The sequence below is a fragment of the Oreochromis aureus genome, linkage group 10 (genome assembly GCF_013358895.1).
Source record: "Oreochromis aureus strain Israel breed Guangdong linkage group 10, ZZ_aureus, whole genome shotgun sequence".
NCBI classification, from domain to species: Eukaryota; Metazoa; Chordata; class Actinopteri; order Cichliformes; family Cichlidae; genus Oreochromis; species Oreochromis aureus.
In genome coordinates, this window is record NC_052951.1 from 2,097,037 (window position 1) to 2,115,395 (window position 18,359).

An 18,359-nucleotide genomic window follows, 5' to 3' on the forward strand; every position below is an offset into this window, starting at 1 on the left:
AGTCTTGTATAGCTGAACCACACAGCAGTGGTAGTTGCAAAGGTTTACATATACTATTGCTGGATGTTCACTTGTTAAATTCTCACTGCTTTTTGATTGCTTTGTTGTTTCCTGGCTGGCACTGAGCCACGGTGTATTTACACACTGTATTAATCTGTGTTCAACAGGTCCAAAGTATTTCCATGGAATTGTTGTCATGTTGCCTCTTTTCAGTATTTTTTTCCCAGTTTTGGAGGAAAATGCATGTGTGTGCTTTGTATCACTTTTGTGCCTCTCATTAGTTTTCTTTCTTTGTTTTATGCACCTGTAATTCAAACGATGCTTAGCAGGAAATGGTTGTTTACTTTGACGTTAAATCCATAAGATGCAGACCGACTGGTTGTTTATTGCTGTTGTATGATAGACTGGTAGATCAGTTGTGTGTAGGCTCTTTGAGAAGTTGTGCTCATCTGGGGAAATATGAAATTGTGATAGGCATATTATTTTCTGTAGATACATAGGACGATAAGTATAAGTCACAGCGGATATTTAATGCAATACACAGTGTAGTGTAGTGTACATGAATGTACTGCTGGGGCATACTTTTGAATTAGTCAGCAGTCCAAACTTCCAACATCATTGGAAAAAGATGTTCAAAAGCTGGAACTAATAAATACTGAAACATCTTGCTGGGTGTGTAGCTAAAAATCAGATCTGCAGATGGGAAAAGCCGGTCATCCCTCTGATCAGCAGGCGGCTCCTGTGCAGCATCCAAAGTCTCCAGTTGGTGGAGGCTGGGGCCAGCTGACACTGTTCATAACCTCAACCCCAGACCTCAGCACGCCCGTGTTGAAAAGCTTATATCATCCCTGCCCCTCCTCCTCCTCTTCGCTTCTCATTATAGCATGCTGTATGTGGCAAACAGTTTTTCTCAATCTAAAAATAATAATAATTAAAATAAAAAAACTGCAAAAAGTTGCTCCTCTAGTTATCTTTTATTAGGTGCCAGACTTGTTTCCATTTGATAAAAAACTGTTGCACGCATATCAGTTAAATCCCTTTTGTTTAAAACGTGAGCTCACTGCAGCAGCATGAGTCGATCCAGCTGACAGTAATTCTCTTTGTTTGGTGAAAAGGCGGCTCCAAGTTGTGTAGCTTCTGTGAACCTTCTACTGCGAGGTACACTGGCTCCAAGAAAGACAGAGAGAGGGAGGGAGGGAGGCGGGGAGTGAAGGAACAAGCAAGGGAGAGCTCCTCTTGGTTGTCATGGCAGCAGGGAAATGCACCCTGGGATCGAGTGTTTCCAAGGTGAAGTGGGATGCTCGTGCTCCATTGGTCAGCTTAAGGCAGACTAACTCGTCGACTTGCTCCTAATTGGCTGTGCCACTGAAATTCAGAGCAACATTAAATCCAGCCTGCTTTGAGGTTTCAATTTGATCAGGACAAAAGGGATATTATTTCTTTATCTGCATGGCATGTGCCCCGTACTTGAAGCGGCATTTACAACATCGACAATGTACTCCAGCTGCGCTGCAATCAGAGAGTTAGATTACCACTCCACTGTATTTAAATATGTGTGTATTTTTGTTGTGCATGCAGTTGTTGTTGTTGTTGTTATTGTTGAAAGCATCGTTAACAAATCAAGCTGTTATGAAATGAGGCCAGTCTGCAGCAGCTCATATTACAAGAGAGAGAGACACACACACACACACACACACACACACACACACACACACACACACACACACACACACACACACACACACAATAACAAACATGTCTCCCACACATGCAACTCTCTGCACTTTTCTGCATGACTGTGGTTTATGTGGATGAGCACATTCTTCCGCTATTGTTTTGGCCCGATGTTGGGAGGTGAATGCGCGAGTCCTGGTTCGCTGTGGCAGGCGGAAGCAGAGAGCAGCACTCTGTTAAGTAGGACAGTGCAGGATAAAGGGCCACTGCCTCCAGTCTGGGGCTAAAGTGCTAAATTTATCCCCTCCCTGCTCCCAGCACAACACAAACACACAGGGAGACAGGCACACAAACATGTTCATCAACAATCAGTATTTGAGCCAGTCCACATCGAGGGCAGTCTCGGTGTTGGCACACAGTGTTTTCATTGAAGTGACTGGACATAGGACCCGCAGTCAGCGAGGAAAACACATGTAGTGCAGTCGCACAGATATAGACATGCAGGATAATTCAGCACCTATGCTCAGTACCCTGCCCCCAGCACTCGACTGCCTACCCCCTGATCTTGCCCACACTTCATCAGTCTCTCTTTGCAGCAACAGGAACTCCAGGGAGACTGGGCTGAGGGACCATGTGACCCGGTGCTCTGGATATATCATGTTGCTGGAGTGATCCTGTCCAGATGATAAATATGGCTCTTAAAGGAAAATACCAATAGCTTTCACTGGTATGGTTTGTTTGCTTAATTGCTGCCCAGTGATACAATATTAATGATCCATTTCCCTTGGCGTTACATTAGTGTTACATTTTTAAAGCCCTTGCACCCCTCATCTTAGTAAGACTATAATCTGTAGCTGTCGCCTAAGCTTAACTATATACCAACATCAAACCTGTCAGCTGTGATGCAGAACTTGTTACCTCGTTACTGTAAATTGGTTAAAATTTTGAATATCGGAGCAGTTTCAACTGTTTAGTGCCAGCCAGAATTGATCTCATTTCTGAAGTTTGCAGTCATCAGTCTCTGTTTGTACTGTACCACTGAGGAAACACATTTTAGAAGTCAGCAGTGGAATTTAAGTGCAGCAGCATGAACAGAGTTCCTTGGTCATAGTGAACGATGCTAGGTTTCCCCCCACTGCCTCTAAGTCACCCTCTTCTTCTCACCCTCTCATTTCCTCAGCAGCCCATGTGACCAGGGGCTATGGTGCAGTACAGGAGGACCAAGCAAAGGTCTCAAAGAAGTCGTCATAGTTAATCCGTCAGGCGTCACTTCCTCTCATCTGCTCTGCTCTTTTCTAAGTAACTGTGATTTGTGTGCTACTGTCTTTAATCCAAACGTTCTGGCAGATGGTCACATTTAAAGATAATATATTATGGTTGGGGGCATTTCACCTCATCACTGCAGACTCCTGTGCGGCTGCGTCACAGCCTGACCTAGCCCTAAATGTCCAGAAAAGATGGAGGCAGATTTATGGATTGCCAGATGTGTAATCCCTTCCATAGATTACATTGCCAATTACACACACATGTTGTCAAAATAATGACAAACCAGATGTTTGGATTTAGGTAAATGCCATCTTATCTGGGCTATTATGATTTAAAGTGATTTTGAAAAACAAAAGTAATCTGCAGCAGTACTCGCCAAGCACGCTGCTCCAAGCATCAGAGTTGCCACAGCTCTTCTGTGGATTTATTTTACCCCCAGTATCTTTTTATTTCTTTATGTAATCCCGAGCTGACTCCGTGATTTTGAAACCGGGGCTCTTTCAGGGCCATAGCGTCTGTTGCAAGAGTCCTTGTTCTTCCTTTTGCTTGAAGGTTTTAATTAATGGCTAAAACCTTTTCACCACATGTGCAGCTTGAGCCTGTAGTAAAGACTTAGGCCTCATACTTGCAGGCTTCTGATATTTATTCTGATAACACGCTAATTAAATTGTTCTGTTAATGAAAGAGATTATGCCTTTCTGTTAACCTTTCTTTGTTTCATAAAACCTGCAAATTTGGTCATGGCATTCATTTACATTTGCGTATAGTGTCTTATAGATGGTAAAAGTGTTACATAGTTTTCCAAAAGCATATCAGCTTATTAGAAAGAAAAGGGACAAAGCGGGCCTTGTCATTGTGGGTTCACTGCAGAAGCCCAGCTTTAATCCGGGATAAGGCTGACTAATTGCCCATAGCTCTGAGTAATGAATCTTTATTGTTACAACTGCACAACTCGCTTACTTGTGTCATAATGATCTAATAACCCAGCACACTTTTAAACAGGCTTAAAATTATTTTATCATTGCATTCTAGCATAGTAAATGTCCCCGACAGGTATGCACTGTTTCTTCCTTTTGTCTCCCTTCGTTTATGAGTGTAACATGCTTTGAAGAGACTGAATATTTTGACAGATTCGTATCACACTGCAGTGACACGAGCTCCTCTTTGACATGAAAGAACATGTGCACCGTCACAGTTGTGATACAGTTGCAAAGTGATGATGTAAATGTGGTAATGTGCGTAATGTCTGGCTCACATTGAGAAAATGGCTTTTAGCTGATGGTAGGTGTAAGAGAAGGACCCGCGTGCGTGCGTGCGTGCGTGCGTGCGTGCGTGCGTGCGTGCGTGCGTGCGTGCGTGTTAGTTACATGCTAAATAGAGAGGGAGCTAGAACCCGACTTGCTGTCAGGGTTATGTCAGTATTATCTTTAGTCAGCTCCGGCAGTATCCATGTGCGGTTGTGATACACTTGCAGAGGATCGGATTTCTCCTCTTTTTATGGGCTTGTCGTTCTATCTCTATCCATTTTTCCTTCCCTCCAAGTTTAATCTGACACGTATAAAGAGACTCAGCCCCCCTCTCCATTCGTGGCAGAGAGAAATCAATTCAGCGTAATAGAGCTCTGCATGTGTGAAAGTGCTGGCCTTAAGATTTTTAGTTTAGTGTTTTCCCCAGCTCTGAGCCTCCTGTGTACACCAGCTAGAGCTGGTGTGTGTCTCTGGGACTCGTGTTTTTGTGTTTATGTTACTTGGCAGTAGACAGCGGTGTTGTTTTTTCCCAGTGGTCAGGTGGCTAGACAGTAGGGAAGATTATATCACCCTGGAAATGTGTCCTCAAATTCACTGCTGTTTACCGCTTTAATTCTGTTTCTTCTTGGCCGTGCCCTGCTGAGCAAAATGACACAAATGAAAATCTTCTGTTTCATTTCTCAAGCCAAAGGCAACCATGGCATTGTACATTAAAGTCAGATTTGCACCACCTTTCTGTGTATTTCCTAGTAACAGGCATGCAAACTAAACAGTAACACTGTTAAGGAAAACAGACTGTTTTGTTCTTTGTGAGAGAAAAGCCTTTCATAACTAACCACACTTTCTTAGCATGAACATGGATAAACAGTTGTGACTGAGCAGTGACATAAAAGACACTTGCCATGTGTGATTGCTGTGAGCTCCAGTTCCAGAATCATTGTTTATTAATGTTGTGCCAGAATCTGTGCCTATGCCAGCATGTCTTGTCACTGCAGCAGCACATGACCAGTCAAAACATGTTTACATGCCCCAGATTGTAATAACAAGCTGCTACAATGGCAGATATCCATGTATTGGACAGCCCAGAGGTGACTGATGTTTACAGTAAAGCAAAATGACCAGAAGTGAAAGGGCCTTTGTTTTCCCCTGAGGAAGGTGCACTGGTTGTTGTGCTGAGGAAGTGTACAGCAGCTAAACGGAAGCCCACTTCTTAGAGCGGAGCAGCCGGACAAGCTCAACAAACATCTGTGGAATGTCACAGCTCTACTGTAACCTTCCTTTTTCTCTCTTCTGTCTTTTCACAACTTCCTCCCCCCAAACTCTTCTTGTCACTTCATGCTCCGTGGCTTACAATCGACTTATGATTCTGCACAGGTCAAGTTTCATATTACTATATAACTCTGTGCGTCGGTGTGTCATTCCTATGCTCAAACAATACAACAGTTTTCAGAAGACTTTTTGGCATTCTCTACACTTTTTAATTGAGAAAGTGTAAAACAATGGGATTAATAACAATAATAAAATGCTTTATTATATGGTTTTATCCAACAAAAGGATGACTTATAAACAGAAACAAATGTGAAAAGCAAGAAAGAAGGTTATAACAGTGTCGTGTGATGCAAAAAAGGGGGGAGTTCACATGAACTTAATGTAGCTCAGGCAGTGAATGGTTTCATTGATTTCTGGGAACCTTGGATAAAGATGATGGTAGATGGTAAATGGACTGGTTCTTATATAGCGCTTTTCTACTCTTCTGAGCACTCAAAGCGCTTTACACAACTTGTGCATTCACCCATTCGCACAAGCACATTTGTCTAAGTGCTTCTTTTAGCTAACATTCACACACATTCATACTCCGATGGATGCATCGGAGAGCAATTTGGGGTTAGTATCTTGCCCAAGGATATTTGGCATGCAGACTACGGGAAGCCAGGAATCGAACCACCAACCTTCCGATCAGTAGGTGACCTGCTCTACCACCTGAGCTACAGCCACCCCTGATGGCTGTAGCTCAGGTGATGGCAGTGACAAAGCTAAACAGGTGTACTAGGATTCTGGTAAATGGTAAATGGACTGGTTCTTCATTCACCCAATCACACCCATTGACACAAGCACGTTTTCTAGGTTGTTAAGTGCTTAGTATCTAACATTCATACACATTCACACTCCGATGGATGCATCGGAGAGCGTATTTGGCATGCAGACTGGAGGAGCCTGGCATCGAACCTCCAACCTTCCGGTTAGTAGCTGACCTGAGCTGCAGCCACCCCCAACCTCTGGGTGTTGAGCAAATAGAAAAGTGGCAAAAGATAAAGCTAATTGTGTTGTATGTGAGACTGGACACTAAGGAAGGAACGAAGGACTTGTATCAATTACCCAGGCACAGAGATCGAGCTGGAAAGGATGTGCAGCAGGTTGGGGTGATTAAGGATGTACTAACGAGGGAAGGGAATGTGCTCAGATGGTGGAGGGAGCTTTTTGAGGAGGTGATGAATGTAGAAAATGAAAGCTGAGGGTCTATGGAGCACAGTGAATCAGGAAGTGCAGATAATTGGTAAGGAGAAGGGAGGGTAGCTGGGAAGAGGAGAAGGGTAGCTGACCCAGATGAAAGTATGAGAGAGATGCGTAGTTTTGCCAATTTTCAAGAGCAAGGTTGATGTGCAGAGCTGTAGTAAATACAGGGGATTAAGCTATTGAGCCACACCAGGAAATTATGCTGAGACGAGAGGTGATGATCATTGAGCAGCAGTATGGCTTCATGCTGAGAAAGAGCACTATGGATGTGATGTTTGCTTTGAGAGGTCAGAAGGAGCTTCACTCTGTTTGGATCTAGCGAAATGATGTGGTACAGTGCCAAGAGAACTGTGGGACTGCCTGAGCAAGTGAGACGTGGTAGAGACGTATGTCAGGCTGGTGCAGAATATGTACAAGGACAGTGGTGAGGTGTGTGGTAGGAGTGACAGATGGGTTCAAGGTGGAGGTGGGATTCCACCAGGGATCAGCTCTGAGCCCCTTCTTGTTTGCACTTGTAGTGATGGACAGGCTGACAGATGAGGTCAGGCAGGAGTCTGTAGACAACACTGTGATGTGCAGTGAGCATAGGGAGCACTCACTACTGGAGAGGTGGAGGTATGCTCTCCAGAGAAGGAGCAAGACAAAAAGTGTCTGAATGAGAAGACGGGCATAACAGTGAAGGTTGATAAGTTTAATTACCTGAGTCAACCATCCGAAGCAACAGGCAGTGGACACGAGAGGGGAAGAATAGGGTGGAGGTGACAACAAGACGGTAGTGAGACCTGCTTTGGAGACTGTGGCACTAACAAGAAACCCAGAGGCTGGACGAGGTGGCAGAATTGAAAATGCTTTCTGGCTGTGTGTGTTGATGCACGTGAAGTGAAAAAGGTGACGGAGGAATACAAGAAACTTGCAGTTGTACAGATGACTTGTTTGTTAGTGAGACGGTCATTATCATATCATCTGTTTGTGTGCTACTTATCAAACTATCCCCGCTGAAGGTGCTCTCTGTGCTCCCTTCTGTGCTCCGGTCCACCTGTGCCGCCGCACAGGTCGCTGGTCTTCAGCACCTCATTTTCATGCCATGCCAGCTGAAGGCAAATGTGCCCACCTGCCGCCTTTTGTATGTAGCCACGCTTCAAACCCTCACCGGATTGTCTTATTGTTTCCTTACCAAGCTGAGGGCCATTTGCATTTGAGAGGTGAAGCAGGCCGTGCCTCTGTGGACAATCAGAATGGCATGTGAGCAAGCGTCCGCTGTGTGTGACAGTGAAGACAGTAAAAGGAACCGAGCAGATCAGAGAGCAGCCTAAGCCATTTGCCAGTTAATAGATGAAGAGCAGAAGAGAGGGAAGTGGGAGGAAAGGTGGAGACGGATAGAAAAGATGATTAAAAGATCTCGAGGTTGCTTTTTCAGGCTACGTCAGCCTGTTCTCTTTTATAGTCGTTCTAAACATGACAGACACGGAGAGAGGCACATAAAAATGTGAAGCGAGATCCCACAAATCTAGTTAATGAACATAATACTCTGACAAGCATCACGCTGTTTTAAAGGCTGTTTAACTCAGCACTTTAGATGCACTGCAACCTGTTTCATCACATCATTCTTGAAATGATGGCTTGAATTCCTTTAATAATTTGACAGACCAGAGGAGATATACTTAGTTCTTTCTGCGTCCATTAGCTCGAGCTTTGTCTGCTGTTGACAGCTGGTGGTTTAATTGCAGGCATGCAGTCTTTTGTGGTGCTCAACCCTGGCCTTGACTTTTGGCCTCTTTTTCCTCTCCAAGTGCAAGCAGTGTCTCGCTGCAGGGGAGATGACATTCTGAAATCCCCGAGAAGCTGAGTCTTGAGGCAGGTTCAGCACAAAGTAACAGACACATTGCGTGCCCCAAGGGATCCCTCTGGGAATTCCTGGTGATCCTTAGGCAAAGTATAAAGCTTCTAAATGAAGTCATAATTTCATTTGGAATCAAGTTGGAATGGGACTCCTGCAGGGATGTCAGTGTTGCTTTTAAAGGAGTGTTGTTTGCACATGACTTTTACATTTTTGTGATTTTGTGTATTCTGTACAGACTTGAGAGCATTCAGTTTCAGCATGAAGGTCAGTAATGATTAGAGATGGGGGTGAATTGATAGAGCATTGTATCAATGCAAATACTCTGAATACTATAAACAAGAGAGTTCATCTCACGCACGAGAGTCCTGGGATAAGGTCAGCGGAGCAAACTTGCATAAAATTGGTTCAACTGAGAAAGCATCCAACCCTGGACACACTTAGGTCAACAAAGTTGCCTCCTAATTCAAAGCAAGCACAGCAACCTCCTTGCATGTCTGGCAGGTTGGTTGCCCAGACTTTGTTGCGCATTGACACAAACTTCTGATCGAAAGGCGATAGGAAGCAACCTTTGTGCAAACAGTTGCAGTCTGACTTGGACCGAGTGCGATCACTCTGAGAGTTTGTCAAAGTTGTGCAAATAATTGCTACCTAATATATAAATGCAGACAGATTGCCAACATGTTGCTGTCAGTCTGAATGCATCTTTGTCACATGTTGTGTGGGCCCGTCATCAACTTGCTGCCACTTGGTTAGTTTCCTACCGAACAGGAAGGTTGCTGTGCCAAACGTAATAATTAAATGCAACAGATGAGACTTTCAGTGATTTATCCCAGTTTATTGCGGTGTTATCAGAAACAGATTGCATGTAATTGCAAACTTGACCACATTTAATTTCAGACTGATAGCAGACTGATGTCTTATAGCAGCGTTTATGGCAGGTTTTAGTGACACTGTCATTTTGCAGCCAAAAAAACAACATAATTTCCTGTTTTTAAAAAAGCAATGCAAAATGCCATAATATAATATATCTTATTGTGATGATATCATACCATGGGGTGTCTGCTCTGGTGATTCCCGCCTATAGTAGCCTTGTACCAAACTCATTTACTCAGAAGTCCCAGTACTTTCACTCGACCTGCTCGACTCATCTTAGCTAGCGGACCAACCTGCCATTCTTACCAGCTGCTGTTGGCCGCTGTATGTGTCTGCACGCACACACAGTGTGTAAGACACAGTTTTACATCCACCAGCTTGCTGTGGGTGTTTGGAGAAGGATTAAATTTGGATCAATGCTGTGTGTTTGCGAATGTCACACGTGGGGACAGGATGGTGAACACTAGTGCAGAGAGACATGATAGTTTGTGCTACATTTAGTCACAGTGCAAGTTTTACCAAATCCCACTCTGTGTGTGTGTGTGTGTGTGTGTGTGTGTGTGTGTGTGTGTGTGTGTGTGTGTGTGTGCGCGAGGCAGCAGTGAGGAAATGTATCTCATGCTGTTGATGTTGCGGTGCTTTTTAGGCCAAGCGCTGATCAAGCACCTGTTGACATTTAAAAGCATCTCTGTGCAAATTGCTGTGCAACTTTTAAAAATCACATCAATCATGTGGCCGGCCTACAGGATTATCTTGGTTATCTGTTCACATGAATCACTGAAGTTACAGAAGCCAACAAAAAAAATCTATTTTAAGCTGCAATTACATATTTAAACAGTTTTGAAACAAGACGACAGAAGGATAACGTGACATTTGGGTGTTTAAAGTGAGATTCTCACACTGGGAAGTAATATGATAATTTAGTATGACTGTTTAAATGTCAGCAGCTGGCATATCTCGTAATCTTTTTAACCTGTCAGCTGACACTGACACACCAATCTGTATAATCACATTTGTAAAGAAATTGATTTCTGCTTGTGTGTGTGTGTGTGTGTGTGTGTGTGTGTGTGTGTGTAAGAGAGAGAGAGAGAGTGTGTATGTGGTTGTACTTCTGCCTGCTGAGCCACAGATGGCAGCCCTTTACCTCAAGCTTACAAGTGCCCCACAAACACAGATGTGTGTGAATGTGTGGCGTCAGGTTTTCTTTGCATGTGAGAAGAGAATGGCGTGCTGTATTTCTGTTGATGTCTGCAGAATGTGCCGGCACATTTTTATCTCTCACTCGCTCCCTTCCTCGTTTTTCTCTCTCCTTGTCACTCTCGAAGCTGTTCACCTCTTTCCTTCCATCTACATAAATACACTACTATATTAGTAAGTTGGCCTTGTTGGTCAGCAACAAAGACACTGCATTCAGTGTGCGACAAGAGCAGTCTATCCGATTCTTAGAAAGCCAAGAATAGATCCTGAGGGGGGGGAAGACACCACTACCCCTGCGAGCCTGTACTAGTCAAAATTTGCCGCCACCTTAACAATTTGGCTCCACGCCGTGAAAGCGGGAGGGGCTTGTGTGTTCCCATTCCACTCCTATCTTTTGTTTTGCCACTCGCCTTTCTCACACATGCTGCTGGTGGTTTGGCGACGCGTCTTGGCTCCGTAACTGGAGGGTGTTTTTCACAGCACACTCCTGTCGTATATTGCTGCCTGGTTACCTGAGCTACTGCGACACACCTCCCAGACAAAGGTGTCTTTGCTCTCTCCTAGCATGTGGCCTAATTGCCCAGATGTCTCCTTGCATCAGTTAGTTAAGAAATGTCTCCTTGCAAACTTAATGGCAATAAATGTGATTTGTTATTATTTATATGTAGGTACAGACAAGATCTGTGGTGGTTCTTTAGCTTTAGTCTTTCAGATTTTACTGTAAAATAATTGTAAAACACATGTACGTGAATCAACAGTGCACGAGAACCACGTTTAGATACGATTAGAAAAATGTTCAAAGACTTTGGAGCTGCAAAGCTGTCATTTTGTGATTGCACAGAGGGCGTTGGTTCAGGGTATTCCATGGCAAATGAATGCGACAGGTACAGGACAGTTGCACTATGATGTGTGACTGTTGCACATGTGACTTTGTTTCATTTTTAAAGTGTTTGGGGTTAAAAAAAAAGGGGGGGGGGGTACCCAAAATCGACACTGAGAGGAAGTGTCAAAAGTCATATTTCCTGGATTACAGTTGCTTATTGATTTAATGATATGATCTCTCATGTTTGTCGTTGTAACCACAGGAGCGATCACTTGCGGTTGGCTTGAAACAATTTGTCTTCTTGCTTTTTTTTTTTTTTTTTTTTTTTTTTTTTTTTTTTTTTTTAAAAAAAAAAAAAAAATCACTCAGTAATTGAGTTGCATATGCAGGGGAGATCTGCAGTGTAGAAATGTGGCTGAAAAGACAGGCTGAGGTCACAGATTGCATTAGCGGACAAGAAAGAAATTGGACTTTGATTAACTTTATTCTAGCCAAACCTGATCCATCAGACGTGCCAAGTTCGGCCCAGGCACTGACCTTTGGGATTACGACATCTTATTACAAACAATTATGTGTGGCTCATTAAAGACAAAGAAGGAATCGTGCTCTAAAAACCTCATAACAATGGAGAATGCCCACTTGATGTGTGGAATTTGATTGCCATCTGCAATAGTGTTCACTTGCTCAGGCTGCTCAGACCTTAGGAGAACTTTATCAAGGCAATTTGTTTTTCTTTCACAAGACTGTGGAAGGTCTTTTTTTTCCCCATGTCGATCTGCCTCGCTCTGCTCCTTTTCTTTAATCCTCTGCAGAGTAGGTGTGTCAGAGTGCCGGAGAGACGGGTAGAGAAGACTGATATTTGCTTAACCAAATCCTCAGAGGAGGCAATCCTCTCTGATCCACTTCCAAATTCACGTCGTCCTTACCCATTTGGTCATTTGCCACACATGCAAATGACTTGCAATTCTTCTTCTGACGAAGTTGTGTTTTTGTATTTTCCTACTCAGTTGTATATAGTATTTGTATTTCTATTTTATTCTATTGTATATAGTATTTTATTTTATTGTATTTTACTGCATTCCAGTGTTTTCTAATTTCTGCTACATAACTTTGCACTTTTGCTGTAACAAAACAAATTTCCCACCTGTGGGACTAATAAAGGCCATCTTATCTTATCTTATCTTATCTTATGCTGCCTCTTGTGCTAACTGCGTGCGTGTGTGTACACATCAGAGAGAGGAAAGCCTGCCGACAGTGTTGTGCATTTCCCCCCCGCTCCCTTCACCCTCAGTCTGCCCCGTCCTTGCTTTCCTTCTTTAAGTTGTTTGTTGTTGCCACTGAGGTCAGACTGGCACAGGCAGGCTTTTGTTGTGAGCACAAGAGCGTGTGTGTGTGTGTGTGTGTGTGTGTGTGTGTGTGTGTGTGTGTGTGTGTGTGTGTGAGAGAGTGTGTGTGAGTGAGGAAGAGAGAGAAGGTACTGTTTTGCAGTTAAGCATTTTGGCCACAATGCCAGAAGTAGTTGTGGCTCGCGTTTTTGTTTTACTCTAGACGAGATGTACAGAAGCACACTTGAACTCCAAACCACCTGTAAGCATCGCTGTGCAGACTGACTTGCATCCCGGTCTCTGCACATGCTATTGAAGTCTTTAAATACCCACTCGTGTGTCATCGATTGAAGGGATTAGGATTGAACTCTGGAAACCTTTCTTTATCATCCACTCTGTTATCGGAATAAAAAAAAAGTCGCGCAGGCTATCGGAGCAATTTAATAGAGGCATAGGAGGCATCTTTGAATCAGATAAGTAGCTTCTCCTCCTTTACTCCCTCGTGTCTATCTCTGGAATCATTTTTTTTTTCTTTCTATCCAAAGTCTCTGTCATGTTGAAGCAGGATATAGGTGAGAAGTGAGATTCCATTATATCTGACACACACACAAAAGGAGGAAACCCACACAGGTTTCTATAATCATTTTTTCTCTCTACCTTTCCTCTCCCTGCCATCTCCTCTGTTTCTGTCTTTGTGAATAAGAACTTGAACTAGACTATGTGATCTGCTCATCCTTTTTTCTTTTCTTTTTCTTTATTCTACTCCAAAGTCTGCTGGAGTTATTCACTGGAAGTCTTTTCAAAGGTGCATTTGAAAGTAGTGTAATCCCAAATGACTCATCTCACTCTCTTTCTCACCCCCCTCTTCTTCCTCACAGTGAGCACTTGTCCTGCGCCTTCACCTTCTTCTTACATGGCGAGAGCAATGTGTGCACCAGCGTGGAGATCAACCAGCACCAGCCTGTCTACCATCTCACAGAGGAGCACCTTACTCTGGCTCAGCAGGCATCCAGTCCCTTCCAAGGTGGGTAACTGCTGTGTGTTACCCAGCCTTCAATGACATGCTCAAAGGCAAACATGTGACATAACATCAACAAGTCACGTCGTCATGTTGTTGAATATTGTTTATAATGGTTTCAGCTGCATGGTGAAGGGCATGTCACTCCTACTTGTTATCATAGTGCAGCCATCGATGTGTAAATTAGTTCAGCAGTCTCTTTTTACATTTTTCTTGAGCAGATTAAACTAGTGCAATGTAAACAACTTGTATCTTCACAACTATTGAAATGAATATTTAAACTGTCTTCTCATTAATTAGATAAAGACTTAAAGTTAACTGTCCAAGCATTTGTCCAGAGGTATTACTAAAGTGTCTGTAGAGTAGCAAGAATTCATTCTAGAAAGACTTTGGTGTCACCTCATAATTTCAAGTTGACCTTATGAATGAAGATCGCATAAATGCATAACGCATAAATGGATTTTAATACAAATACTAAAGGTTATATGCTCAACAAAAGTGTAGACCTATACATTTTTTTCTGAATGAAATAGATCAGCAGTCTCTGTGTTTGGTGCCGTTTGTAAGATAAATCACATGTAATCTTCTGTCGTGCTGTCTTTCATTACTCTTTGGCTCACAGCCAGCTTAAAGAAAAGTCACACCCCATCCAAATGTTAGTGTAACGACTTTAATATACATTGTTTCATATTCGTGTAGGAAAAAATGGATTGCTTTATGAATACGGTCATTAGATGTAAAACTGTTATCACACACCCATCCTGTTGATTCTTCTGTTAGTAGAGAGGTATGAGTGTCGTGTCATTAACTAGCTGTACTGGGCTCTTTCATTTGCATACTTTGCTGACTTGCCCCAAGTGTTCCCTCAGCAGCGTTGCACCGCACGAATGCGCTCGGCTGTGATGATGCAGAAATTAAAATCATGCATAGCTAAAACGAATGTTTTGTGGAAATTTGACAAACGAGCCCTCACGAGGCTTATTTTTATTTAATCTTTGTGCACCAATTAAAAAAACCCCCAGTTGGGTGAGACATTTTCCCAGAGGAAAAGTTTGCCGCCTTTACCTTTCTCATTTATGGTTGGATAGATGTGATGCAGCTGTCCTCTTTTTCTCTGTACGCCCCCTCCAGAGTAATAATAGTGATCACTTCCTCCATTCACCACAGTAATTCCTGTACAGACGGCCCCTTTACTGTCTCTAGAGACCTCCTGAAGGGAGGTGATAATACCTCTCAGTTAAAGACTAGTACTTTAGATAAAAATAAAAAGACTATCAGAATTTAGCATGCAGATGCGTATGGTGATGTTTATGGGGTTTGCCAGTTATTTAGAAGGATTATATTGCTCACCAGTCACCAGCTAAGAGTAACTTACGACTGTTTTGTTACACTTTAAATACTTAGCGAGATATTGCCATTTCCCATCCTGGTCAGGTAATTGAGGGCTCAAGATTTTCAGAGATGCACACTGACACCTCTTCTCTTTTCACTGAGTGATAATGCTGCTGAGTACTCTCATACAAGTGATCCACAGGAGCAATTTATTAGAATGATGCATTCATTTTTGTAGCATTGGAAACACCCTCATGCACCCCAGTTATGTGAAACTGATACGTACACCTGTCTCTACTGTGAGAGCGTGTGTGTCTGTGTGCAGGTGTGCGTTTTCACCGCCGCAGTGTGTATCCTCCTGGCTAACCAAGCATAGCACCGAAAAAGGCCTGACTTCCATCCCCCTTCATCCATCCATCCCCCGCCCCCCCACTCACCCCTGCCAAGCTTGGTTTACTGCGCGGCAGAGCGCTCTGGCGGGCAGACCTCTCCAGGATGTGACCTCATAAAAGGGCGCAGAGTGAATGTAATGAACTCTCAGCCCATTACACTGATCTGAGCACATTTGACATGTCTTCAGGGAACCAGAGATGGACTCACAGCCAGAGAGAGGGGCAGGAGGGGTAGCTCGAGAGAGGGGAGGATGAGGTGCGGTGCGATTGGGGGGGAGGGGGTGTAAACCATTTCCATAATTGTGCTGAATTTGATCTCTCCTCCACAATTGTCCCGAGGTCTTACGAGCGCGTGTGTGCACAGCAAGAAATGCAGAAACGAAAGGGAAAAGAAGCAGGGCTGAATTTAATCAAGGTTAATGTGATCGTCCATAGCTGGATGTTGTCGTGCATCTCAACGTAAATAACCTTTTGTTCTTCTCTCTGTTGGGTTGTTTTCGCTGAGGTAGTGCGGTCTGTAGGCTGAAGCGAAACAGTACGCCGAGAGGCGTTGAGGGCTCGCGTCTAGACGACATGTTTTCATAATTTCTTTCTGCTCTGAGGTTCATTTGACAGTAAAAAAACAAAATAACATTATTCCTCCAAGTCACCTGACTTTGCCTGGTGAAGCTCAACATTGCTTCCAATCTGCTGCTGTGCTACTTATCTTCCACTGCCACCTGCCAGCGGCGTCCTTGAAATATCCCGAAGTGTCGGATCTGTTTGTCACTTTTTTTTCCCTTTGTGTCCAAACCGTGTCGTTTAAAGTTGTAATCCTTAAGATTTCAGCCCTGGTCAGTTTGATAACGGGCATGGTTAGCTTGTAAAAGCAAGTGCGGTTAAATGCTGAATTCCTTGAGCCCCGACTTTGTCAGAAGCACAACAGAAGAGCAGCAAGTGAATCTGTTTAAAGTTGTACCAAAAACAAACTTGGATTGCCAGTCAAAAGTGAGGAAAATCAGGGTGTGACTTCAAGTTTCACTGAAACAGGAAGCAGCTGTTTATCTTGTTCAGAAGTTAGGTGTGCAGCCTGCTGCCCTCTGTGGTTGCTCCTGAGCCTTTTCCGCTTCTCCCTCGGTATTTAAAAGGGATCCACTTGCAACCAAACCTGCCACAGAATGTGATTGTCGTTGTTTCCTGTTGCTCCTTCATGATAAGTCTAAAGTTGAAAGCTTTTGATGTGAAGAACTGACGTTAATGATTCATTGTAACTACTTTTTAACCTCCTTGATCATTTTTTGCCCCTCGTGCGTTTACTCAGGTGGGTCACTTCGATCCTGCTATTAAAAGCTAACATACAGGTTTTTAAAAATTGCTTAATAGAAATGTGTTAAATGGCTGCTTCCAATAACCTACTGAACATAAATGGGATTTTATCGGCACATGCTCAAAGTGCCAGGCTCTTTCCTGGAAAGACTATTTGTGCACAAAGGCTTTCTTTTTCTACCCTCTGCTCTTTTTCCATTGTCTCCTGCCATTTTCCTATCATGGAAGCTGTTCTGCGGTCCAGCCGCTCAATCAATACCTGGGGACAGAGGCCATCGAGTCTAGTAATGACATACTAGGAAGGCAGAGCAGAGAGGGACATTAACAAATGCTCACTCACACACCCACCAAGCCAGTCTGTTCGTAGAACCATTATACCCCCCTTTCCACATTTCAGTGCATAATAGACAAAGAGAAAGGAGAATGGATGCATAGCAAGATGATGGGGGGGTGTGTGTATATGCATGTTGCCAGTTGGTTTCTGTGCTCATACGTATGCATTATGCATGTTAGTTTATGGCGCTATCTGCATTTGGCTGATGGATGTTGGTCTGTTCTGTAAGCTGACTGATGGGCTCTCTCTGCCACTCTCATATGTCTGTGAGGTCAAGTGTGTTTGCCAAGGACTGGCCCCTTTTATAAGCCTCTGTTTATGGGCTCTGAGAGGCTGCTGCTTCTCAATAATTGGCGTCTGGAAAGGTCAGAGCGCTCCTGATTCGTCCAGAGATGGCAGAATGACAATGAAAGGAAAACACATGTACAAAGAAAGACGAGATGAATGATAAAGATGGGAAGAATTGAGCGATAATAAGAACAGACAAGAAAGGAATCACAAGCGGTATGGATTTAGAGAAAAAAGGGACAAGGATTAAGGAGGACCAGGATGTAATGGGAAAACAGGAACTAGTTTTTAAATGTAGTTGTGGAAGATGTGATGCAGATGCAAAATGGAAGATTCCCAAAGTTATGCTGACTCTTTCCTTCTTGCTGCTTTTCTTTCTTCCCCCTTTTTAGTGATCCTGAGTCCATTTGGTCTAAATGGAACACTGACTGGCCAGTCCTTTAAGATGTCAGACCCACCTACCCAGAAGCTGATTGAGGAGTGGAACCAGTTCTATCCCATCAGTCCCAGTGCCAAGGAGAATGTGTCAGAGGACAAAGTAGAGGACATGGACTGGGAGGATGAATCTCTGGCCTCTGTTGAGGTCCTCGTTGGTCAGTATTTATTTTATTAGAATCCACAATTTTAAGAATTTCTAGTTTAGTTTGACTGATTTGTGATCCTGAACTTTTTACATGTTTTCGTTCAGGTGGTGTGCGTATGGTGTACCCAGCCTGCCTGGTGCTGGTACCCCAGTCAGACATCCCTGTTGTGACCCCTGTGGGGTCCTCCCACTGCACTGCCGTCTACTCTGGTGGCCACCAAGTGCCTGCTTCCCAGCGAGAGCCCGCCATGTCTTTGGTGACACTCACCCCTCCCACATCACCCGAAGAGGCGCAGACAGGTAAAGACATAAGACTCCTGCTGAGTCCTAAGTTGAGGATTTCTCTTA

At 43.6% G+C, this 18,359-nt stretch overlaps 1 protein-coding gene across 1 annotated transcript in view; it reads left to right on the plus strand.

Annotated features, from left to right (window-relative positions):
• med13a (mediator complex subunit 13a) overlaps positions 1-18,359 on the plus strand; it is a 68,008-nt gene that overhangs the window by 22,797 nt on the left and 26,852 nt on the right. The window contains exons 4-6 of the mRNA XM_039618278.1: positions 13,638-13,783; positions 17,821-18,021; positions 18,117-18,311. Coding sequence (XP_039474212.1) covers positions 13,638-13,783; positions 17,821-18,021; positions 18,117-18,311 — 542 coding nt within the window. The remainder of the gene's footprint in view (positions 1-13,637; positions 13,784-17,820; positions 18,022-18,116; positions 18,312-18,359) is intronic.